General features: G+C 37.1%; 1 protein-coding gene across 1 annotated transcript; it reads right to left on the bottom strand.

The window, feature by feature from the left end:
- Nucleotides 1-689: 689 nt before the first annotated feature.
- On the bottom strand, nucleotides 690-27,731 carry CarT (Carcinine transporter). Its single transcript, XM_073969543.1, has 9 exons — nucleotides 27,446-27,731; nucleotides 27,148-27,375; nucleotides 19,515-19,688; nucleotides 18,886-19,144; nucleotides 11,766-12,132; nucleotides 11,484-11,705; nucleotides 11,198-11,417; nucleotides 1,213-1,391; nucleotides 690-1,147 (listed from the first exon to the last, which is right to left on the bottom strand). Exons 1-9 carry the CDS (start codon nucleotides 27,542-27,544, stop codon nucleotides 871-873), a joined length of 2,025 nt encoding a protein of 674 aa, XP_073825644.1. The 5' UTR covers nucleotides 27,545-27,731; the 3' UTR covers nucleotides 690-870.
- Between the last annotated feature and the right edge of the window lie 29 nt (nucleotides 27,732-27,760).

Genomic DNA, 27,760 nt, shown 5'->3' on the forward strand with positions numbered 1-27,760 from the left:
GTTGTCAGACCTGGTGACACGTTGATCATATCTGGCGAACTGTGACACTCTCCGTTAATTTGGGTAGGGGCGTCCGCATTGATTGTTTAAAACGTTGAGTTATCATTCTGCTTAGCCAGCTCTATACACCTCTGGTCGTTTCCGAGGAACGAATGCCACAACTCATGATGGGCATTAAAGTCCCCCAAGACCAGATGATTAAAGGAGACTTGGAGGTGGGTCTGTAACCACAGCTATTTATCGGCAGGCTGTATACTTGAGCAGCTATACCTCGACAGTTCTGCATCTGGCTGACATTTTATGACATTTCATGTACGAGTCGGTCGGTGGCGAGATAGGTCTGTATTGAACACACCGGTGTAATAAGAAAGCTAATCCGCCACTTCCACTTCCGATGCAATCCTTCCTCAGTAACGATCATAACGCTGTAAGCTGCTATTGCTGTTGAACTTGGTTTCCTGCACCGCCACGACCATGATATTCTTCCGACTCATAAGATCCACTATTCCCTCGGTCTTACCTCTGAGTCCATTACAAAAATGATGCAGTTTTAGGGATTAAAACAGCAGCGGCTGGTGTTAAGTGGTGCGTGAGCGGTTGTTGTTGGTGGGACTGCGGAAGAGTCTCTGAGGTAGGACATGACTCACAATTACAGCCCTGTTTCTCTTCTTTTACATAAAAATAACAAATTTTATATTTTTAATTAACAATTTTATTTGGTCAACAATTTTACCCCGCCCTGAGGCGGAAACATAGTTATAAATAAGTCTACATTTAATATGGGATTGCGGAATACAATACTGATATTTCATATTCATAAATAGTAATTTAAATACTCTTTTTTGAACTAATTTGCCCTTCTACTACAGCTCATATCCAATGAGTCAATTGCATAGTTCCATCTTGTGTTCGCTGGGTATCCATGACACTCATTTGACGTACAAGTCGTCGCATTGAGGGTCTAGTTGGACGACTAACATCCAACGGGGTACGTTCATCAATTAACGATTTTGGACGTGAACGAGCCGAGTGACGTTTAGACGATGTGGAGGATGATGTTTGCATTTCCAGTTCAACATCAGAGCCGGCGTTTGATGCTAAGACATCTAAATTTTCATAGGAGGCTTGCTGGGACGATGACGCTTGACTGAAATAAAAGGGAATTAAATTAAAGGGGATTATATTGAGGAATCAGAATTTAAATTTTCTTACATCTCCGGTTTACAGCTGCAGCAATTTTTAATGGTCCAATCTTTACCAAATTCTTCACCTTCTTCAATTGTTTGCGGCAAACGATGATGTAAAGTTTCTGGCAATCGCAATCCCGTAATACCACCCAGCATTGACATAAAACCCATTATTACTAGTGGAAGTTTAAGGTTCTCCTTGCCCTGCCGAAAAGAAAAATATAAAATTAGAAAATCCAGTCCTTAATAATATTCCTTAGAGATGAACGACTTATTTTGAGGAGAATTTAAATAATATCCTTGTTTAAATTTAGATTTCAAACTAGGGACGATCGCGTGTCACGATCGTGATACTAAACAACAAGAACTGATCATTTTAGTGACGACTAACTACTAAACACTTTAGTTGTTGTGACTGTTTAGTGTAACGATCGTGACACGCGCTCATCTCTGGTTCAAACTGTTCAAGACAATCAGGATGACAACAGCATCGCGTTGGGCGCAAATAGAAATTGTGGATACATTTGTCTCAACTCAACCTCCAGAGGCAGTATGCGAATCGGATTCTTTATCCAATGGCAACACAAATACAAACGTCCTGAAAATCCCAAAAAAACGGAGGGCAAGATGCTGTTACTTAAAAAGAGCCAAAGAATGGCAAGAGTTAGGTAGGTACGTTGACGAAAATTGAATCATTTCGGGGGTCATTCTGAACGTAAATTCCCCGTGAGTTTTCTCACTCTCTCTTTTATGTTGAAAGGGCAGAGAGACAAAACTCACGGGGAATTTACTTTCAGAATAAGGCTGATCCAGAAAGTCAAAAAGGCTGCACAGCAGAATTACCAACATTTACTATACTTCTTTGTAAGTAGCGGATCGTCTATTGAACAAAATTTTCCACAGTTTGATGTTCTGATCCAAGGATTCTATTCGAATCGAACCATCGGATTAAAGTTGTAGGAAACACTGCCGAAAACAATTGCAAAGCTCATAGGGAAGAATACGCAGTTGTCTCTGAAATAAAGATGACAATCGAAATTAAACCGGAAAATGAACAAAGTTGCACAGCAGATTGATGTCAAGGATATTCTAACAATCCCTTCACTTCTTATGCTTTAAGTAGAGAACACTGTAAAGCCCCTAAAATAAATTTCTCAGATTTCGACTAGAAATTTCAGATAATACAGAAAGCAGCAGCGAAACAATCACCTCAATTCCATGGCAACTTCTGCACCAGATAGAAGCGGAACCACACAACACTCGTGTTCTGGCCAGCGACTGTCACCTCAGTGTACATAGTTTTGTAGTTGTATAATTTTTCTCTTTTGGGAGCAGCATATCCCGGAATACCTGCAACATCATCCTTTTTAAATTGTGGTGGTTCATCCTCGGCAGGAAGAGATCTAATGCGACGTATTACTCTTCTTTTCGCCCTGTCACTCCCGGGGTGCTCGAAAAACTGTCGATTGAAATAACTTGCGCACATCTTCGGAGCAGTCAGCCTAACGTCGCCAAATGTGACTAAGGTTCTATCTTCCTTTTTTCCAGGGTTCGAGAGTGATTTAACCGTTGGCCACAATTCACTTATTCCGAATCCAATGTTGCAATTCTTTGGATGATTTAGCCGCTTGTTCCGCTTGTTCCAACCTTTTAACTTCCAGTGTAAGTTCCGTGACTCTGGGGTCACTGGGGTTGGCACGACGAAGCTTATCATGCTGATTTACTAATTCCGTCGCCTCTGCTGGGAAATTTGGTTTCACTTCGGTTATTCGACCAACAGGTATGTAGCAAGCGGCTGCAGCAGTGATCATGTCACGGAGCGTCCTTTCGGCTACATGAACTTCAGAAGGATTGGGCAGATCTCTGATGCGGTGATTAGTGAATTCTCTGAAACTCGGCCATGATTGATGAAAGAAAGTGCGGCGGTCTGCTGATGGAGACAATTATGGGGGAGAGAAACGACGGGTTGCCAGGTGATGTCATTTGTCAGATCTGGTGATATGATGGTTATGTCTGGCGAACTGCGACACTCTCCGCTAATTCTGTTAGGGGCGTCATCAATGACCTTGCAAAACGTAGAGCTAACAATCGGCTGCCAGCACTTACCCCTCTGGGCGATTCCGAGGACTGAATGCCACAACTCACAAGGACACTTCCTTCACTTCTTTAGACGCGGCGCATAGTGTCTTTAAGAGGAGAATACTGTAAAGCCCCTAAAATGAATTTCTCATATTTCGACTAGAAATTTCAGATAATACAGAAAGCAGCAGCGGAAACAATTACCTCAATTCCTAGGCAACGGGTACTTTTGCACCAGATAGAAGCGGAACCACACAACACTCGTGTTCCGGCCAGCGGCTACCATCTCAGTGTACATATTTTTGTATTTGTATCATTTTTCTCTTTTGGGAGAGCAACATATCCCGGAATACCTGGTCCGTATTCATTGGGTCCGTGCCGGGACGGAGGAAAATCCAGGGCCATTATGGATGCGCTTTTGTTACATATGCACATCTTTTTTCCACATATGTCACATCTGCATACACCACATCCAAGCTTCGTTGAGATGAAATATATGCCATGCGAGGGACTACGACGGGGAGTATGTTGTTGCGTGATGTGAGAAAATAGTCCCCAGAGAGTTGTCTCCATCATCGGAAAACGAGGCTCCCCTGCAGCTCCCCCAACAGCAGACGCACACACAGCACTTAGCACGTGTCGTTGCTGATCCAATCCTTGAAAATGTATCCTTTTTACAATTTAATTGGAATGGACTCTGTGATAAGATCGAGGAAATAATGGACTTTATGTCCCGGAAAAATATTACGATTGCTGCGGTGCAAGAAACCAAGCTCAAAAACAACTTCAACTTACAGCATTGTGATAGTTACAACGTACTGATAAAGGATCGCACCAAAAGAGGAGGTGGGTGACTAGCTATCCTGTCTGTTCAATACAGACCTATCTCGCATGAGCCTGGCTCTAATGACTACTACATGAAATGTATGGTCAGTTGTGGAACTGGCGAGGTAGAGTTCATCAACTTATACATCCCGCCGGTAAATATCTGTACTCCAGGTTATAGGTCCATCATTAGCGGAGAGTGTCACCTTTCGCCAGATATAACCATCGTGGTCTGGCAATGACGTCTCCTGGCAACCCGTCGTTTCTCTTAGGTCAAATCATCTTCCCATAATTGTCTCCATAAGCAGATTGCCCGATTTAATCATCTCTGAATGCCTTACTTTCATCAATTATGGGGAAGCTAATTGACCTCTTTTCAGAAAGTTCACCAATCACCGCTTCAGAGAACTGCCGAACTGATGTTTGGGTAGTAGAGAGGATGTTACGGGATATCATCAGTACTGCAGTCGCTCGCTATATCCCTGCTGCTCCAATACCTAAAGCGAGACCAAATTTAGCCAGCAAAGGTGGTGGAATTAGCGAATGAGCGTAATGAGCTTCGTCGGTGAGCGTAAGCGGAACAAGCGGCTAAATCATCTGAAAAGTTGCAACATCGAAGCCGGAATAAATAAGTTGTCTTAAGTCTTTCTATCGAGTGGAACTGCCGAGGCAGTGTTGCATAACGTATGCATCTCGATACGATAAATAGCTGTACTCCAGGTTGTAGATCCAACACTAGTCACTTTTTGAAGATCATAAACGAATTGTCTTAGGGTATTTTAATGCTCATTATGATTTGTGGCATTCGGTTTAGGCAGGGGTGTAATGACCATGAGGATCACTCGGCAATGTCCAGAGGGATATAGTTCTGGCTCAGCAGATTGATAGCTCTACGTTTTGCACGGCCCCTACCCACATTAGCGGAGAGTGTCACAGTTTGCAAATATAACCACTGGGTCATCTGCCCTGACATATGACGTCATCTGCAAATTGTCTCCATCAGAAGACCGCCTGATTTCATCACCTCTGAACTCCGCCCTATCATTAGTCATAGGAAAGTTAATTGGGCTAGTTTCAGAGAGTTCACTAATCATCGCTTCAGATAACTGCCAACTCTTTTGATGTTCGAGTATCAGAAAGGAGGTACTGAGACATCATCACTGTTGCAGTCGATCAGTATAATCCTGCTGGTGAAATATTTGAAGAGAGACGAAATTTACCCAACAAATGCGACGAAATTGGTAAATGAGCTTGATGAGCTTCGTTGAGCCAACCTTAGTGACCCCAAAGTCAGGAAGGTGACTCTGGAAGTTAACAGGTTGGTGGGTGAGCATAAGCGGAACGAGTAGCTAAATCATCTGAGGAGTTGGAACAGTGGAGCCGGAATAAGAGAATTGTGGACAACGTTTAAGTTACTCTTTTGTTTTGCCTTTGATACTGTGAAGCACTCCACGCTGTTTAAGGACATTGAGCAGACTATCCTATGGTCAAATTTCAAACGTTGGATAATCAATCATAGGTGTGGACGTGGAATTCACAAAGCCCCGTAGAATGAAACAGGAAGTTCCCCAAAGTGGGTGATATCTCTGGAAGTATTTAATCTATACATCTGTATTCAACCCCCTCCAGATGACATTGAGATCGTTACGTATGCAGATGATTGTACGGTCTTTCAATAATGACATCAGGGAAGGTACTCACCCTGATGTCATTATTGAAAGGCTTAACTCCTATATGATTGATCTAATCATTTTTCAATCAAAATTTCCGTCACTAAATCTACATCACATTGGACTGCGGAGATCAGCACTAAACTGAAAGTCATGGTCGATGGTAGCAGATTTCCGACCACTGACTACCCCAAAATTCTAGTGACCACATTCAAAAGCATCTTTAAGTCGTCCGTGCATGCCTCAGATATCTGCGACAAGCTGAGATGTAGCAACAAGGTCTTCAGGTCCCCCGCCGGCAGCATCTGGGGTGTAGATAAAGAAACTTTGTTGACCACATAGAATGTGATAGGTAGGTCTGTGGTAAAATATGTGACGCCAGTGTGGTTCGCGAATATAAGTACAACGGGAAGTAAAATATTCAAAACTGTCAAAATGCCGCCCTGAGAATTGCAATAGGGTAACTTCTCGTGTCTTCAGCGGACCATCTACATTAGGAGACAAAGATTCTTCCAGTACAGCAACACAGTGGCATACTTTGGTTACAGTACTTGCTCGGGTGTTAACGTGAGAGCCGTCTTAATCAGCATATGATGGATTGAACCCCCGTCCAGGCATGTTAGGAGGGATCTTTATGATCTATAAAGAGGAGTGCAACGTTGCAAGAGAGAACTCCTAGATCAGCACCTTATTAAGCAGGTATGAATAGCATTCACACAGATAAATAACTAAATAGCTATCATCTGAATGCGGTCCTCGGAGTTCAATTCCATCTATCGCAGCTGAAGAGCTGTCACAATAAACCAGAGACGTTTTGGCATGAGGAGGTCATCTGTTGCAGTTCCCAGCTTGTATCAGATAGCTGTGGCCTCCGTTGACGACGTGAACATGCTGTCGAATGTCACGCTTAGTACGAGGGCGGTTCGGAAACTTCTTAGCCTATCAATGAAAGAGAATAGTTAGTTTTTCAAAAATATTTTTATTTTTCAATATAATCTCCTGATATTTCAATACACTTAGTCCAACGCTTTTCTAGCAATTCTATCCCTTGATTAAAATAGTTTTCCTCAAGGTCTTCAAAATAGTGGTTTACAACTGTAATTGCATTTTTATTTGAGGTAAAACGCTTGCCAGCAAGGAATTTTTCTAGATTTGGGAACAAGTAAAAGTCACTGGGAGCTAAATCAGGAGAATAAGGAGGGTGGTCAAGCAACTCGTACTTTAATTGGTTGATTTTAGCCATTGTTAAAACATTCTTGTGCGCTGGTGCGTTGTCTTGATGAAAAATTATTTTTTTGTGTTGTAAGCCAGGACGTTTTTCTCGAGTTTGTACATTTAATTGATCTAAAAGGTTGCAATAGTACTCTGAATTTATTGTTTTACCCTTTTGCAGATAGTCAATCAATAAAATACCTTTGAAGTCCCAAAAAACCGTTGTCATAACCTTACCAGCCGATTGAATTGTTTTTGTCTTCTTTGGGGCACTTCCTCCAGCTTCAGTCCATAGTTTAGATTGTTTTTTGTCTCTGGAGTATAGTGGTGGATCCATGTCTTATCAACAGTTATGAAACGACGCTTAAAATCCATTTTATTTCGCTTTAAACGATCCAAACAAGTTTGAGAAATGTTCATTCTAATGCGTTTTTGATCGACTGTTAACAAATGCGGTACCCATCTTGCAGAAAGCTTTTTCATCTGTAGTTCTTCATGCAAAATTAAATGGACTCGATCATTTGAGATGCCCAGATATTAGCAATTTCACGCACTTTTATTCGTCGATCATTTAATACCATATCATGCACTTTGGCTGTTGTTGTTGCTGTTTTTGGACGTCCACTACGTGGTTCATCTTCAATGCTTGTACGACCACGTTTAAATTCAGCAACCCAATTTTTTACTGTTGCATATGAAAAAGCACTTTCACCTAACACATTCACCATATCATTATGAATTTCTTGTCCCGATAAACCTTTTTTATGTAAATATTTAATGACAGCACGCATTTCTAATTTTTCCGTTGTAAAAATTGCGGATGCGTCTTTTTTGAACACCTGTTTCTGTATGAAGGAATTGCCAGATCGAAACAAAATTTAACATGTGTTTATAACAGAGATGGAAGTTTCCAAAACACTTAACTTTTTTCTGTTTATACCGCGCTTTTTGTGCTAGGCTAAGAAGTTTCCGAACTGCCCTCGTATCTTGGGTTAATTAGTGGGCGGAATTCTGCTACCATCGACCATGACATCTAACTCAGTGTTCACATCCGCAGTCCATGTGGTGAGCAGAGAGGCCGAAGATTTAGTGGCGGATATTTGCAGTCAAATAAGAGTTCAGCCCACAAATAACGATCTCCCTGCATTCTGGAGATGGCAGGAGAAGTAAAAGGTTAAACATTTCTGGAGATATCGATTCACTCTACGGGGCTTGGAATTCTTGTTCCTGAATTCCACATACAAATGGCGTCCACACATATAATTGATTATCCGACGTTTTAAACTTGGCCGGAGGGTAGTGTGCTCAATGTCCACAAACAACGTGGAGTGCTTGATAGTATCAAGGACTTTTGGTAACTTAAGCACTGTCCTATTGCACGGTTTGTTCTGGTTGAGATCTCGGCTAATATGTGTGCAGATGGCGTGCAGTGCTGTTTAGAGCACCTATGCTGATGATCGTCTTCTGGATTGCTATTTTTGACGTGGGAAAGGAGTAAAGCCTTATAAGCATAAGGGTGACAAAAGCGAAGTCAGTCTGTGGGATTCACCTTTGCTGACAACCTTGCCCGGCTTCAGTAGCGGCATCACTCTGCCTAAATACCAGACTTCGGAAATGATGTGGATGGCTAGACACTCTATCTTTCTGCTATTTCACTTGTTTCAACATTACCGTCAGGGTCCAACTTTTTGTATGATTAAGCGTTCCTGATGGCATTCGCAACCATAACCATTTTAAATTGTTGTGGTTCCTTCTCGCCAGGAAGAGATCTAATGCGACGTAGTATTCTCATTTTCGCCATGTCAGCTCCGGTGCCCTTATCAAACTACCGATAAAAACAGCTTGCGCATCTATTCGGATCAGTCCGTGTATCGTCGCTAGGCCTGAACGAGGACCTATCTTCCACCTTTCCAGGGTTCGAGAGTGACATAACAGTTGCCCACAATTCATTTATTTCGACTCCAATGTTGCAACTCATCAGATGATCCAAGTACTCGTTCGGCATGTGCCGCCGCTTATGCTGAGAAATTTTCTCTCACTGCGGATATTCGACCAGCAGGTATATAGCGAGCAGTGATGATGACGTTCTCTTCTACCCGATCATCAAAAAGGGATGGCAGATTTATCTCTCTCTAGCATTCCTATGATTGATAAAAGTGCGAAGATTAGTGGTCATGAAATCTGGCGGTCTGCTAATGGTGACAATTATGGAGACGTGGTTTGACCCAAGAGAAACGACGGGTTGCAGGGAGACATCATTTGTTCGAGCAGGTGACACGAAGGTTTTATCTGGCGAACTTTGATACTCTCTGCTAATTCTGGTAGAGGCGTTTCATTGACCGTGCAGTGTACCGAGTGCTACAACTCAGGGTCAACATTAAAGTTCCCTAAGACCAGTTTGCAATGACCTTAAAACTAGGCCAATTAGCTGTCCCATAATTAATGAAAGTATGGCGTTGAGAGGTGCTGAAATCGGGCGGTCTGCTAATGGAGACAATTATGGGGAGATGGTTTGGCCCAAAAGAAACGACGGGTTGCAGAGTGACGTCATTTGTTCGACCATGTGACACGAAGGTTTTATCTGGCGAACTGTGATACTCTATGCTAATTCTGGTAGATGCCCTGTACAGGCCATTAACGAGTGCCACTACTCAGGATGAGCATTAAAGTTCCCTAAGACCAGTTTGCAATAACCTTCCAACTAGACCAATTAGCTGTCCCATGATTAATGAAAGTAAGGCGTTGAGAGGTGCAGAAATCGGGCGGTCTCCTGATGAATGCAATTATGGGGAGATGGTCTGACCCAAGAGAAATAACGGGTTGCCAGTCATTTGTCAGACCGGGTGACACGATGGTTATATCTGGCGAACTGTGACACTCTCCGCTAATTCTGGTAGCGGTGTTCTCATTGACCGTGCACTGTACAGATCATTACCGAGTGCCACAACTCAGGATGAGCATTAAAGTCCAATAAGGCCAGTACATGTACACATGTTCAAGTATCGATGCCCAGTATGCGGCATGGGCCCGCACAACACACATCATATTTTCAACTGCCCTGCCAAACCTACTCATCTAAATTCAGTCGATCTGTGGTTACATCCCATCGAAACAGGCACTTTTCTGGAACTGGAGATAGACCCAGAGCCAAAACGAACACGCAAACACACAATAATAAACACTGTTACAACATGAGATCAGTTGGCAATGACCTTCCAACTCTACCTCGGCGGATCAACACATGAGGGTAGCCATACATTCCATGCACAGGTCTTTAGAGCCAAGCTTAAGCTAGATAGACCTGTATTAAACAGACTGGTGCAATAGGAAAGCTAAACCCACACACCCACTTCTGGTGTGATCCTTCCTCATTACGTGGAAACCATCACAACGCTGTAAGCTGCAGTTGTTGTTGAGCTTGGTTTCCTGCACCATCACGACCATGATATTCTTCCGACATATAAATTTCATTATTTCCTCAGTCTTACATCGGAGTTCATTGCAAATAAATTGCAAAAAGGATGCATTTCCAGGGAGTGGAACGGCAATGGCTGGTGTTAAGTACTGCGTGTGCGGCCGCTATTTTGTTAAGGAGCTCAGATTCAACGCAATAGTATTCGATATCAATAAAGAAGGGGAATCCACATAGAGACAATATTACACCTCTATGTGAAACTTAAGATAGTGGGGAAAACTATACTACTGGCCTGATTAAACCGACATGTTCGTAAAATTATGTCTGCAACGAATCACCGAATATCGTGTAGGGATGGGATGTCTTCACTCGTGCTGTCCTAGAATGACCTCGATTGTTAAGGCCTCGACACATAAGAAGCAGGACATTCTTGCTTAAGTCATATCTGGTAAATGACTAAAGGCCAAGTTCGACATAATTCAAATGCGATTCTGAAATCTTTTTATTAGGTCGAACTTGGTCTTTATTCTTTTATCAGATATGACTTCAGCAATAATAAAATACTTCTTATGTGTCGAGGCCTTTAGAGCTTGCCCTATTGTCTAAAACGAATTCCCCGTTTTCTATTTCCCGGCAAAATACCGAAAAAGACGGACATGAGAAAAAGGACAGCGAGGACATTAAACCACTTTAAAATATACTCCCTAAAATATTCTGGATTTTTGCTTTAAGAGTCCTTTAAAAATGTTTTCTTTATAAAATCCATCGCCATAGATCCCCAAAACTCCCACAAGATTCTCAATACTTACCAAATATGTAACGAATGGTATAACAATTAGACCCAGACCACCGACATAACTGGAGACACCAATACCTATGCCACGAACTTGGGTGGGATAGAGTTCACCAGCAAAGGGATATATGATCAGAAACGAGGCTGATAGCAAGGCTTTGGATATTAAATACAAATATAGAGTCTCATCCACGGCATCATCTGGCAGCATTACAGTGATGACACACGCCACGCCCCTAAAAATGTTACACAATTCAGCGAAATTAGAAATTAGATGAAATCGTCAAATCCATTTCACTTACCCCAATATCATTGATAACGACAACGGCCAACGACGTCCCCAAGTATCCATCAGATACCAACATACCAAATAACTGGGTATCTCCACTGCAGCTGATAAAAAGAAACTAACATATTGATTGCTACCCAAAGAGGGTCCGTAATAGCTGAGACCCAAATACACTGTTTCATTGGCAAACCAACTGAGGGTGATCAAGAGGGTTTTCAAACGCATGTTGGGAGTTCTGCAAGTGATAATAGTTGTGCATTTTCAATAAAAGGTTTTTCAAGTTGCTTCCTCTTACCTGCACAAATCAGAAACCCCGGCATTAACATGCTTCTTCTTTTTTTTCAGCTTATCTCGTGATATTTGAGCTTCCAGTTTTGTTTTTATAACCGGCGGAAATTCATGTCCATTTACTCGAGCCATATTTTCTAGAATTTTTAGTGCTTCCTCGAGTCGTCCACGCATTAAAAGCCAACGTGGAGATTCGGGCATAATAAATAAATAGAGAAAGTAGGCATAGAATGGCACGGATGTGTAATAGGAGAGCTTCACCCAATCTCTTTCGAGATATGTTACAATAGATAATATCATTATGGCCGATGTATAAAAGGTACAGGTCATAACGGTTACAAATGACCGATAGTTTTCGCCAACCAATTCAAGGGCTGCAAAATAGAAAAACATGTTTGTATAAATTATTGTTGTTCTCTCCCGAGGGTATATTGTTAGTTGATCTACAGGATGGTCATAGTACTCTGCTCTTAACGAGAAAATTCACGAGGGTGTTCCCAGAAAACAAAAATGGAAGAAGGAAATAAGAGTTATGGTGCAGGCCTAAATAATCCAGAACCGGCGGGGACCAGTACTGGATTAACACCTCGCCGTCATCAAGACATCGTGTGCAAACATCTCCTACATATGTGGGAGACTTGGTATCAGTGGAAAAGAAAACACATATCCTAAAGGAAAAACGGAAGGAGGAGACAACTTAGGGATAGATTAAACTTGACGTAACCATTGGAGACTGGAACGACTCTGCGAATCCAACAGCAAAATAAACACCACCATTGTGGGAACCCCCAATAAAGAGCATGTCCACAGAATCTTCTGGAATTACTGGGGACTCCGAAAGAAAATCTCGGACCTTCCAGAAGAGATAGATGGTCGTGGAGAAAACAATCATTTCCATCGTCATCGAGAAGGTGGTCAATGAAACATTTTTGGATCCCTACCTTCAATAAAAATAATCACCAGTATTTAAAAGACAACCTCCACACGAACTATGCAGCTCTCCGAGAGGTAGTCAGCTATATATTGGGAAGACGTTATACGTTGAGGTATATGGAAAATAAAATGAGACTTTGGAAGTGAAGAGATGGAAACTCCTTCCCAGGGAGGAGGAAGGGGATGACACTCTCCTTGTGGAGAGTGGCCAGTCTGACAAAGATAAATGACTTGCAGATATTGCAGGTGTCGGTGAGGAGGAGCATGCCAAAAATAACAGCCAGGAAGAACAGTTAAACCCCCGAGTGGCACACTAGAGGTAACCGAGTCCATCATAATGGCTTAATACAGGTACCTTGGAACGCAAAAACATGGTCTCTGGACTAAAACATATAAATTATGAACTTTTTAAGCTAATACGGGAATTTGACCGAGAACTTGTATTACACTGTGCAACACGAAAATTATTAACCATATTCTGACTCCGCAGCGTGATAGAAGACCAAAAAAGAGAGGACACGTGTCTCACCGTTTTCCCTATCTCATCAATTTTCGCGGTTATAGGCCTCCAAAGGTTTGAGGCTTTGATGTAAAAAGGGTCATATAGTCAGGACTATATCTTCCAAACCGTTAGGAAATTTGAATATATCCTAGAGACAAAGTTGTAGCTCTTGTCTTAAAGAACAAAAATTGTGAACACATATAATTCATCAAACTTCATCTACAAGGTCAAAATAGCCATGGCCAAATTTCTTTTAAAATTTTTTCTCGGGTTTTGGTCTACAGCTATCAAACCGATCAAATTTGAAGCAAACAACCAACTAAAAAGATGTACCTCAGATCTCAATAAACATCTTTCTAAAATAAACGAACTCTGTACAGACGGTTCTTAAAGGTCAAAATAGCAGAACAAATGTGATTTGTATTATGTTTTCTCTGGTTCTGTTCCACAGATACTAAACGGTTCAATATTCAAGAAAACAACCAACTACAATAAGGTAGCAAAAGCATCAATAAACAACTTTCTGGAACATGCGAAATGTCTATGAACGGTTCTTAATGGTACGAATAGCAAAACACTTTTGAAAATATTAAATTTTTACACTTTTTTCTCCGATTCTGGTCCACAGATACCAAATCGCCCAAAAATTAAGGATACCGTTAACCACAAAAATGTACCTAAGATTTCAATAAACAACTTTCTAGAGCATATGAAGATTCTAGGAATTATCATCAGGGCTGAAATTCACGAACAATTAAATTATTTTTAACATTCCCCCTGCTCAGGTCTGGAAATAACAAACTGTTAAAAACTCAAGGAAATTTGAAAGGTTTGTTATTTACAGACCTGAACAGGAAAGAATGATCTAAAGTAATCGAATTTTGAGCTTGAAGAATCGTTCCTAGCATCTTCATATATTTTAGAAACTTGTTTATAGAAATCTAAGGTACATTTTTGCAGTTGACTGTATCCTTAGTTTTTGGGCGGTTGGGTATCTTTGGACCAGAGTCGGAGAAAAAAGTATAAAAAATTAATATTTTCAAAAGATTTTTGCTATTTTTACCATTAAGAACCGTTCATAGACATTTCGCATGTTCCAGAAAGTTGTTTATTGATGCCTTTGCTACCTTATTGTAGTTGGTTGTTTTCTTGAATATTGAACGGTTTAGTATCTGTGGACCAGAACCAGAGAAAACAGGATACAAATCACATTTGCTTTGCTATTTTGACCTTTAAGAACCGACTATACAGAGTTCGTTTATTCTAGAAAGATGTTTATCGAGATCTGAAGTTCATTTTTTTAGTTGGTTGCTTGCTTCAAGTTTGATCGGTTTGATAGCTGTATACCAAAACCCGAGAAAAAATTTTAAAAGAATTTGGCTTTGGCGATTTTGACCTTGTAGATGAAGTTTGATGGATTATATGTGTTCACAATTTCTTTAACACAAGAGCTACAACTTTGCCTCTGAGATATATTCAAATTTCCGAACGGTTTGGAAGATATAGTCCTGACTAAATGACCCTTTTTACATTAAAGACTCAAACCTTTGGAGGCCTATAACCGCGAAAGTTGATGAGATAGGGAAAAACGGCGAGACACGTGTCTTCCCTTTTTTGGTGTTCTATCACACTGTGGAGTCAGAATATGGAATAAAACATGACACAAAAAATTACACACAGTGTTATATGCCACAAGTTATGTTTCCTTCTGTGTGCAGAAGACACCACGCTAAAGCAAGGGAATGGGAATATTTACCTAACGTCGGATTATCTGCTTTTCGACTCGCCGACTTTACGACCTTCGCCGGAATTGTAGAAGCTGATGAAAAGGATAACTCACACCCCGCCAAGCTTTGTTTACATGAGTGGAGGTTCTCAGAGGAAAATCCTTTTTTGAGTACCACGCGAGTGACAGGGTGAAGAGTAGAGTGGTACCTTGTATTAGATATCTCTCTCTACCGAGGGGAAACACCACGATTTACAATGAACGTTGCACTCTGACAGAATCTCCATTTTAATACTGAAACATCTGGAAGAGCCGAGAGTTGAGTATCTCACCCAAGTTATCAATATGTCGCTAGCCATCCATATCGTGACCATTCAAATATGTCAGCAAAGGTGAATCGTACAGATCGATTTCGACCATAGCAAAGACTCTTAAGGCTTTACTCCAACCCAGCTTATGAAATGTTTATGCATTTGCGATCATCAGCATGGGTTCGTAAGTAGCTCAGTACTGCAACCGCGCTGCATATCAACATAATATAGTAGGGTACTCAACCAGAACCAGTGATATTGGTCCTCGGCTTATGAACAACTTTTGACACTGTCGAGTACTCCACGCTGTTTATGGACATCGATCAGATCATCCAACGGCCAAGTTTGAAACGTTGGACAATTAATTACATATATGTGTGGACAGCAGTCGTACGAGGAATAACTGGGATTTCCATGCAATTACCAATTCATTTTTGTGGCTAAAAACCGAATCCTACAAAAATTTGTGGAAATAGGATCGGATTTTGATATACCGACAATTTAGCTACATTTTTTGACTGAACTACCCGTAATTTGACATTTGAGGTTCCCTGCAGTCACAAAACTTCTCTATCAAAAATAAGTCGATAGTTTGGTATAGCCCAACATAAAACGGTACCTTCCGACTTTCGGTATTTTTAAGTTTTAGCTATATTTTTAAACGAACTACCTCTTATTTGACACATTAGGTTAACTGTGATCACAAAACATCTTCATCAACAATTAACATAAGTCCATGTTTTGGTGTAGCCCCCATATAACGGTACCTCCCTGATTTTGGGTATTTTTAGGGTTTTAGCTAAATTTTGTGACTGAATTATCCGTAATTTGACAGTTGAAGTTCCTAGTTGTCACAAAATTTCTCCATCAAATATAATCAACATAGGTTCATGCTTTGGTATAGTCCCAATATAACGGTACCTCCCGATTTTCGGTATTTAGAAAATTTTAGCTAATTTTGGTGACTGAACTACTCGTAATGTGACATTTGAGGTTGCTAGTGGTCACAAAAACTTCCGTAATTTGACATTTGAGTTTCCCTCCAGCCATGAAATTGTTTAACAAAAATAGTCAACATAAGCCCATGTTTTGGTATAGCCCCAATACATCGGTACCTCCCGATTTTCGGTATTTTGAGGATCTAAGCTAAATTTTTCAACCAAAGTACATTTTATTTTATACTTAAGGTTCAGAAAACTTATGCATCAAATATTATCAATATAGGTCCATGTTTTGGTATAGCCCTATATTACGGTACCTCCCGATTTACATATTTTGACGAAACTACCTGCTATTTGACATTTGAGGATCCTAGTGGTCACAAAACTTCTCCACCAAAAATTGTTAACATAAGTCCATGGTTTGGTACAGCCCAACAAATAACGGTACCTTCCGATTTTCGGTATTTTTAGGTTTTTAGCTGTATTTTTAACCGAACTGCCTCTTACGAGTATTTGACACATTAGGTTCCCAGTGGTCACAAAATATCTCCATCAAAAATCTTTAACATAAGTCCCTGTTTTGGTATAGCCCCCATATAACGACACCTCCCGATTTTCGGTATTTCGAGGGATTTTTCTACATTTTTTGGCTGAACTACCAGTATTTTAACACTTGAGGTTTCCTGTGGTCACAAAGCTTCTACTCCAACTAGTAAAAAAGTATCAGTCGGTTTTGCCGACAGATATATACCTTCAGCCTGTGTGAATTAAAACTTATGTACATCTATAGGGAGATCAACTACCGGTTACACAATCAAAATCATTTTGGATTAAGTCTTAAAAGTGTTGCGGAGGAGGTACGTGAAGGAATGCATTGTCATGGCCCATTTTGAAAGTGGATCTTTGTTTGGGAGTCATTTCTTTTCCAATAGATAGTGCGTCCTCCAGTCATTTCAGCTGGTCACCGTATAACATATAGGTTTTGGACCACTACGTCAGAAAGCATGGACTTGTCCATACACACATAATATCTCTGTAAACAGGACCACAAGGAGCATAGGAATAAATTGCCAAAGGATATTCGAACCGACCGTAAACTGCACCTAAATATAAATGTGGAATCTTGTGGGGAAGGTACCCTAAATAGAAGACCGATATGGACCATATTCGAAGTTAAACTACATTTGCAGAAAATATTAGGAGATTCAGAGTTGGGACCCAACCGGTTGCTGCGTTTAACAGATATAGGGTGTACCATTTTAGCGAAAAGTTTGGAACTTTTGTTTGGGAGGTAAACGAATGAGTGGTCCGATATTGCTCATCTTCGAACTTATACTAAGTTTCATCAAATATTACGAAGAACAAATTTTGGGCCGAATCGGATGATCCATTCGAGGGTTATCGTGCGCTCCAGACACTACAAATGGTACAATCAATGAACGGAAAGAAACAAAACGATTCCCGTACCAATCACACAAAGCCACAAACTTTTCAGCTTCTCTGAATCGTTTCATTCTCACAACCAAAACAAAAACACAAACTTTTCAACGTAAAAAGATGGAAACCGTACGATTGGTGAAATGTAACTTCGGTTATGCTTTGTCGAGTTGTTTCATTCACCACCGAAACGACAAGTATTTTTGGGAAACGTTTGCCGTGCGTTATGGTCAATGACACACTCAGACACACACACACACACATGTGATTGCTTAACAACCCTATAAGTTAGCATCAGCATACCACAGTGAATTTTATCAACCACCAAACGTTTTTGATTTATTCACATGTGTTAAGTACTATTTAGTTTTCTATCTGTTGTTGTGGAGTTGAGTACTTTTCGCTTTTCGTTTTGTTCGTACTCACGAATGTAAACAAAACGAAACTAAACAGCGAGCTCGGCCAACGAGGGTTATGTTTCGTTTTGTATTGTTCCTATGGAAAATACAAAACGAAACGATTTGAAATTTTATTTAAAGTATTTTTACGTACTCTGGGTACAATAGGAGTTTTTTACACCTTTCGGGCCATTTTTTCAAGAAGTATGGACTTGCCCATGAAAAAACTTGTATCGTCGTAATTGGGACAGCGAATACAAGTTGTTGCAACTAAAATCAAATGGATTCGAGAGGTGGTCTTAAACTATACTTTTCCTGATAGGGTTTATATTGGAACCTCATCTATGTCTGTTAGAAGTTTTACGATGTGCAAAGTTTGGACCAAGCGATTGTTCCTTTTCTTGGAGGGTTATCGTTCGCACCACTTTACAGAAAAAATTTGAACTTTTGTGGGGGAGGTACCTGAAATGGTGTTCCGATAAGTTCCATTTTCGAACTTAAACTAAGTTTGGGAAAAATATTACGAGTGCCAAATTTTGGTTCGAATCGGCTGATCCGTTCGAGAGTTATAGTGCGCCCTAGCCAGCCAGGCAGGAGGACGGACTTTGAGGCTCATTTTTGGTCGTATCAAAGCCTAAAGGCTGAGGGTATAATACATAATTATTGGATATAAGTTCAGAATATTTGACAGCGATTTATTTAAAAATCCCTCCGGCAATTTTTGTTTTTTTTATTTTTCTCTGAATATTGTATTTTCAGAATGCGCAAAAACTTCACAGGTGTAAGATCCTTTCATTTAAAGTTAGTTCAGGGGCACCGTGTAACCTGACCTAACCTAAAATTAGCTTAAATGAGTTGCTTTTTTACAAACATACTTACATATAATAAATGGAATTTGATATACTGCAGGTATAGTAAGACCCACAATTACACGACTGCCAGCCCAAGTCCAGAAATCTTTGCTTATTGATGTAATCAGACTACCGATCAAGAGTGTGGCCAAACACACAAAATACGATGTACGACGACCGGCACGATCATTGAGCAAGCCAAATAAATAAACGCCAATAGGTCCGCCAACATTTAGCGCTGCCAAACCAATGGTGGGATAAATATCCTTGTCACATACCAGATCATACTAAAAGTTGGTTAAAATTAAGGATATTGATTAATAAATAGAAAGAAATTGTGTGGCAGCGATGGGTAACACACACTACAAAATGTTGGTTTATTAGTCAAACTTAACCCTTAAAGTTGTTGGGCCAAGCACGTACAGCATTATTTCCCATAGGAAATCAAATTTTGCAATGTGAGTGTTTGTTCCATCACTGCTAGAGAGAAGGGATCCATGCAATTTTTGGGAAAATGAAATGATTACTTCGAAAACTAGCATTACCTACACACACATACACACATATATGATTTGTAATGCTATGAAAGATAGAGAGAGCGAGAAGCCTTAGATTAAGTTGAGTTATGTGATCTCTTGAGGTGAGAGCCTGTCGTACGTCGATTACAATAGAGGACCACACTTCGGTGGTATTGTACTCCCAACCCTGAGGACATTTTTCGATTGGCCATGATTTATCCGGTTTCAAGTCATTGATGGTGGCATTTTCAAGAAGTTGCAACCAATCGACGGCATATCGATAACATTTGCTATGTTCTTCGGTGTGGTGATCCTGTAAAATAAAAATAATCATCGTTAGCATTGGCCGAGCACGTGACTTTTATATTGCACTTCGTTCACTTATTAAAAAAAAGTTTATTTGTTTTTAATTTACTTTTAAAAACCGTTTATTTGAATATAGATCGGGAGTTAAACACTGACTGACTTAAGTTGAATTTTACATTGATATTTATAATATTCTTCTTAGCTGTTGTGTAAGCATTTTTATTATTTAGTTTATTCTGATTGGCTAATAACCCTAATTTTTGATAAACCATCATTTATTGCAAAATTAGCAATTTTATAAAAAATGAGTTTTTGATTGGCTAATATGCCCTAAATTTAGTAGACTATCATTTAATGCAGAATTGGCAAATTATTATAAGAATGCATTTTGATTGGCTGTAATGCCATAAATGTTAATATACTGATAAAAATGCAATGTTAGCAAAATTAATATTAAAAGTTAATTAACAAAAGTGATTGACCTTATAAAAATGCTTATGCAACAACTTTACAAAAGTTGGAGTTTATTTGTTTATTTCTTTTAAAAAAATATCTATGGGGTCATTATACATAACTACCCCTCCCTTTGAAAAAGAATTCTCCTGAATTCGATTATTTAATTCAAGCTTTATGCTTTTATGTTTAAATAGTATGAACAAAATAATTGTTGCAATAATCAATAAAATTACAATATTATATCCAAATGACAAGTTGTTGTGGTAGTTTAATCTGTTTATATTTTTCACATTGTTTTCGTGTTCTTCTATAATTTTTTCAAATGATATTTGATGACTAAAATTTTTAATTGTATTATATTCCTTTATAGGTATTCTTCTTTCATATTCTTTAAAATTTGAAAAATAATAATCTTTAATTCGTATTGAACAATTATTAAAAGTTATTAGAAAGTTCCCATTTAATATAGTTACGTTGGAATTGCAAGTATTATTTATATATAAGTTTTTTGAATTTTTAATAACGATTGTATCTAATTCTAATTGAACAATTTCTAAATCTTTATTTGTTGTCATTTTACAATTGTTTTTTACAATGCAGTGTTTACTTAGTTTTAAATCTTTAAAATATTTATTTTCTTCAAATGCATATGTTTTATTATCATAGTCAAAAATTTGTTCAATATTGTAATCTATTTCATAGCTTTTATTATTCGTTAATGGTACAATTGTCCTTAATTCTATTTCAATAAATTCTTTAGGTATTTTCAGTCCGAAAATTAGATAAGTATGATTAAAATATGCTGTCCCTGTCTGTATGTATTTAATTTTATGATAGTCAATGTCGTACTTCGTTATTTCATCAGTTGTCAGAATGCTGGGATGTACTAAACCATATTTAGCAGATATTATATTGTCCTGAATTTGTTCCAATTTATTTTTTATAAGTTGAATATTGGTTAACTGTTCTAGAAAAACTGTTTTTTCATTTTCCTCATTTAAATATTTATTTATCGAATTTAATTCTGTTTCTATAAGTATACGATCATTATTTATTACTGTTTTCAAATGAGTCAACGTCAAGTAAAAAAATCATTTATAATAATTTGTTGGTTATTATTTTCTCTAATATCATTAATATTGAATAATTTATTCTGTATAGTTTGTCTGTCTTCGTCATCCATTGTGCCAAATAACCACTTTGATAATTTTCCTACTCCATTTATTAGTCCTCGTCTCGTTCTTATTGGTCTTGGAATTAGAGTCATTAGTTTACTTTTAATTTCTATTAATTCTAATTGTAACATTTCCTTATTTCTGATTTTTGATAAAATTATGTTTTCTGTCATTTGTTCTACGATGTTTTCAATGTCTTCTAAATTTATTACATGTATGATAATGTCGGTTTCTTTTACAATTTCCTGCTGTTTTATTGCTACGTCTATATATCCTGATTGTTCAATCAGATGCCTCGTCGTCATTGTTGCTTGAGTCGCTGTTGTTGTCAGGATCATTGCCATCAATATTATCCAAACCTGCAAATTTTAATGGTCGTTTGATGTTACAAGGGTGAATGTTATCTAATTTTGATTTCTTATATTTGGGTTGTTCTTTGTGCCTAAGAGCCTTATAATTTTTGATATAGCCTTCTTCTCTATTTTCGGTATATTCTTCTCTAGACTTGTTAAGTTTGTCAATTGCTTTTGTTTTATTCTCATCTATATTCTTTTTTACTTTATTCTCATCAATTTCATCCTGTTGAATCTCTTTAGGTGAATATTTTGTGGTTGAATGATATCTTTCATTATAATTCCTAACTGCTTTCTGGATAAGTTGTTTTATTGGTGTTTCTTTATTTAGTTTATATAAAATTCTAAATTTTTCTGCTATTGTATTATGTAGACGTTCTACATCCGCATTTCCTGTATGGCTATTGGGTTTAGTAAGATGTAAAGCTATGTTTTCATTTTGTAGAAATTCTTTTAGTCTAATAGCATTGAATTCATTGTCCGCTACTATTTTCTTTGGTTTACCTATTCTAGTGAAATGTTCCTCTAATTTTTCTATAATAGTTATAATATTTCTGTCATTCAATGGATAAGCTGCCGCAAATTTAGAAAATTTATCGATTACTGTCAAAAAGTGAAATCCTTTCATTACATATGTATCTACATGGATAATTTCATTCTTAGTAGAAGGAGTTTCTGTTTTAGAAAATTTAGTTTTAATGGGATTTCTATCATATTTTACTTCCTGGCATATTTCGCATTGATTTATTACGAGTTGAATTAGTTCTAATAATTTTGGATAATATATCTTGTTTTTAATGTTATTGTAGGTTTCAAGAATTCCGGAATGCATACTCTCTCTGATATGGTACAAGGAAATTTGTTTTACTGCTTCGACTTCTGTTTCTATATCTTGTGCTCTTATTGTACACTTTGTAAATTTTAGTTTTCTATTATTTGAAAACATTTCTATTAATTTTTCCTGGACTTTGTTGTAATTATGGTCTGATAGCTCTGAATAAATTCCTACGTTTCCTTTAGTTATATACTTCCTGAATATGTCTCCCATATTGTCAAAATCTGATTCGGCTATAAAAATTATTTTCTTTCCATGTATTGTTTTAAGTTCTTCAGTTTTATTATTAGTAAGAATTATTTGGGTCTTATATTTGTTAACTATTTCCTCTTTTATAAAGAAATGGTGTAGTAAGTTTTCTTCCGCTGAATGAACTGTTGCTAAGGTTTGATTATCGTCTTCTATTGCATTTACGGTATTTTCAAATAGTTCTTGATCTATCTCTTCGTGTGATTGAGTTTTCGTTTTCTTATCTTCATCATTTTTGTTGTCACTATTTTGTTCAATTCTACTCAAAAAATCTGCCACTCTATTTTCTTTCCCTTTAATATATTCTATATCAAAATCATATTCTCCTAACTTAAGTAACCACCTTTGATGTCTTGGAGATATATCCTTTCCTTTGTATTTAGTATGTAAATATTTAATTGGTTGATGATCTGTTAATATTTGAAATTTTCTTCCGTATAGGTATGGTCTTAGATAATTAACACTCCATAAAATAGCTAAAAATTCTTTATCTGTGGCTGAGTAATTTCTTTCATGATTATTCAATGTCCTTGATACAAAACAAACGGGGTGTCCTTCTTGCGAAAGCACAGCGCCAATTGCATAATTTGATGCATCAGTGGTTAATGTGAATTTTTTATCAAAATTCGGATATTTCAAGATTGGATGTGAACTGATTAGTAATTTTAGCTTTTCGAAGGCTTCAATATATGTTGGATCTTTAGTATTAATTTTTGTTCCCTTTTTCAAATATTTTGTTATCGGTTGTGCTACTTTTGCATAATCTTTAACGAATTTTCTGTAATAACCTGTTAATCCTAAAAAGCTCTTAATTTGTTTTTCTGTTTTTGGTAATTCTAAGTCTTGGATAACTTTTATTTTATTTGGATTAGGTTTCAATCCGTCCTTTGTTAAAATATGTCCTAAAAATTCAGTTTCCTTTTTCATGAAATTACATTTATCTATTTGAATTTTTAAATTAGCTTTCTCTAAAGTTTTAAATATATTTGTTATTGCTTTAACATGTTCTTTTAGTGAGGTACTAAATATGAGAATGTCGTCTAGATATACTACACAAGTTTTATTTATATAATCGCGTAAAGTTTCGTTCATCAACCTTTGAAATGTTGCTGGAGCATTTTTTACACCAAATGGCATCCTAATAAACTCATATAGTCCATGAGGTGTTACAAAAGCTGTCTTTTCCCTATCTTCTTCTCTTATTAATATTTGATGATATCCCTTTGCTAAGTCAAGAGTTGTAAAATATTGTGCTCGTCCCAATTTATCTAAAATTGAATCAATGTTTGGTAATGGAAAACTATCATCAATTGTTATTTCATTTAATTTTCTATAATCCATTACAATTCTATATTTTCTTTCTCCAGAATTATCTATTTTCTTTGGTACTACAATTAATGGACTTGCATATCGAGAACTGCTTTTCCTAATTATTCCTTGATCTTCCATTTCTTTTATTTGTCTTCTTACTTCTTGTTCATGTTCTGGTGGGTATCTGTATAGTTTAGCTTTTATTTGTTCATCTGTAGTTGTTCTAATTTCATGTTATATATCCATGGTACTTGTCAATACATCCCCTTCTTTAAAGAATAAGGTTTTAAATCTGTTTATGATTTTTGTAACTTCTTCCAATTCTTCGGCATTTAAATGTCCTAGTTCAATTCTATTCCAGTCAAAATCTGATGCTTCTAACGTACATATTTGAATATTTTTATATGGATTTATAATAAAATTTGTTGTTAGATTGTTGAAAGAAATTTTACCATCTACCATATTTATTACTGTATTAAATAAGTTGAGTGAATCTATACCTATTATAAAGTTATACCTTCGTCCTGTAAGTGGTGTTGCTTTCCATTTAATTTTTCCTTCTTTAATATTAAATTGATCTGGTATATCTGTTAATATTTCATATTTTATCTTTCCTATTCCATGTATGGTGCTAAATTGAATAACTTCTTTATACTTTTAAAATTCATTTATGTTTTCATCAATTATACTTATACTTGCTCCTGTATCTATCAATGCTACATAGTCTTTATTCTTTATTGTTAATTTTATCATAGGTAAAAACTCTGATGTTGTATTTAGAAATAAATTATTTCTTAGTAAATTCTGTCTTTGATTTTGTTTACTGTCCTCTATTATTTCATATTGATTTACTTCATCTTCTTTATAATTTTTATTTTGCTTATTATTGTCCTTATTTAAAATTGTTGAATCCTTTGCTTCTATGTTATCAATTTCCATTGGTTCGCCGTGGTCTTGCCAAGGTTGATTCCTGCGAAATTGACCGGAATATGGCCCTGGATTTCCTACCTGTGCTAACCGCTGAAAATTTCCTGAATTGTTATTATTACCATTATTCTGATTTCTGTATCTTTGGAAATTCCCTGAATTATTATTTTGGTTCCTATTTTGGTTATAGTCGATTCGTGGACTATAAGGTTGTCCGTACAAATTTCGGTTGTTATTATTGTAATGAAAGTTATTATTTCTGTTAAAATTATTTCCTTGTCCTCTATTTATTTGATTATAATTGTTTCCCTCATTTTTATTTTTATGAGGACTATTATTGTTATTATATTTATTACATTTATTTTTTCTATATTCTTCCCTAATGCATGTATCCTCAAAACGTCTTTTTGTTAGTATTTTTAATATGTCATTAATATGTGTTTCTTCGTAAATTTTGTCTAGAAGCGTTCCCTGCGTCATTTCCTTTATCGTATTAACTAATAAACTGTCAATATTAGATAAGTCAATGTAATGGTCATTTTTATAGTATATAATTAATTCATCAGACTTATATTTAATGTTTTGAATTTCTATAATTAATTCGCTTACGTTGTTCACTTTCAGATTTGCAATCATTCTGTATATCTGATGGGGTTCCACCGATGGTCTGTATCTCAATTTTAAAGTTTCTTTAATAAGTTCCCAATTGTCTGGTTCCGGGATGTTTATAATTGTGTTCTTGGCCTGTCCTTGTATTATTTTATAGAATATTAATCTCACTGCTTCCTTTTTCAATGCTTCATTGTTAATAGTTGAAAGCAAATACTCGGTGCTGCAGAAAAAGCTGTTGACTGTTATTTCACCACTTCCAGTAAAGACTGGAATATAATTTATTGCCTTTAATATGGATTCTCTGGTACTATTGTGTTGTTGTGAGCTTTGTTGTAGTTCGATGTAGGCACTTCTAAGTCTTTCGATTTGTTCATCCTTTCTGGCAATCTCCGCTAGGACTGCGTTGATGTCTTGAGCCTGGTTTTCCATCCTCCGTCTGTCAAATACTGTATTTCTCTTTTTCTTTTGTGAACTCAGTTTTGATTTAATGTGGTGTCCTTTTTATTGTACTATGTGACGGTTCACTGCACTATTACTTTTTGTAATTTTAGTGGTGTCCTTTTTGTATATATGCAATTTTAAAATACACTGCACTTTATTGTGGTGTCCTTTTTATTGAAATATGTAACAGATCACTTCACTATTACTTTTTGTAATTTTAGTGGTGTCCTTTAATTTTCACATAAGCAATTTTAAAATACACTTCACATTTAAGTTCGTTTCACTGGATCCTTATTTTTATAAGAATCCTACCGACTGCGCCACTTTTATATTGCACTTCGTTCACTTATTAAAAAAAAGTTTATTTGTTTTTAATTTACTTTTAAAAACCGTTTATTTGAATATAGATCGGGAGTTAAACACTGACTGACTTAAATTGAATTTTACATTGATATTTATAATATTCTTCTTAGCTGTTGTGTAAGCATTTTTATTATTTAGTTTATTCTGATTGGCTAATAACCCTAATTTTTGATAAACCATCATTTATTGCAAAATTAGCAATTTTATAAAAAATGAGTTTTTGATTGGCTAATATGCCCTAAATTTAGTAGACTATCATTTAATGCAGAATTGGCAAATTATTATAAGAATGCATTTTGATTGGCTGTAATGCCATAAATGTTAATATACTGATAAAAATGCAATGTTAGCAAAATTAATATTAAAAGTTAATTAACAAAAGTGATTGACCTTATAAAAATGCTTATGCAACAACTTTACAAAAGTTGGAGTTTATTTGTTTATTTCTTTTAAAAAAATATCTATGGGGTCATTATACATAACTCGTGTTATATCTATCTTTTATCTCTTTCTTTTTTCCGAGCAACGAAAGACCGAATGTAAACAAATAATAAATACAGTTTGTTTATTTACATTTAGGAATGTAAACAAACGCCCTATAGTTAACTCTTTCTAGCAATTCATCATCGCTTTTCACTCTGACAATGTCAATGTCAAATGCAATATGGCTTCCTTTTTTGTGTGAACTCTTTTGAAATTATCACAGGAAAAGAATTTCAATGTCCTTTAAGTAATAACCCTTACCATATCTGGTGGCAATGCCAAGTGTTTTCTCTGTTCCACAGTTGATATGTTAAGTAATTCGGGTACCCTGCACCAATAGTCTGTGGGGGTATCGGCCATAAACAGTTGATTAAAGGCACAAAAGCCACAAGGTATACAAGCTGGTAGGCAAATGCCAAAGACCAACAGTTTTTGATATCTACCAAATTCCCCAATGGAGGGCAGTAGGTCATCCAAATCGAATTGTTCCTAACAAAAAAATAGAGCATTTCAATGGAATCAATAGTCATTTTTGAAGGTTGCACGACGGACTACTTACATCCTCCTCCGTTTCTTGTAATGCAGTTGGCTTTTCTTTAGCAATTGGGTTGTGAACTTCATCCGATCCATCTTCAAAATCACTGTCATCAATTGGCATTGTTTTCGCCCCCTTTTTGTGGCTTTTAGGTAATTTTATTAATACTTTTTCTGCTAACTTAAAATTTGTACGAAGAAAATTAAGAGTGAAAACTATGACCACCACCTCTACTGCTGCTAGTTGTCATTTGTACGTTGTCAAAGAAGAAAATGTCTAACCATGGAAGACCGATAACTGCAATGTTTTCATACCCCTTTGTTGCCATGCTATAGTGGG

The sequence above is a fragment of the Musca autumnalis genome, unplaced genomic scaffold, assembly GCF_047663935.1.
Source record: "Musca autumnalis isolate F117 unplaced genomic scaffold, ASM4766393v1 scaffold_2, whole genome shotgun sequence".
Lineage (NCBI taxonomy): Eukaryota > Metazoa > Arthropoda > Insecta > Diptera > Muscidae > Musca > Musca autumnalis.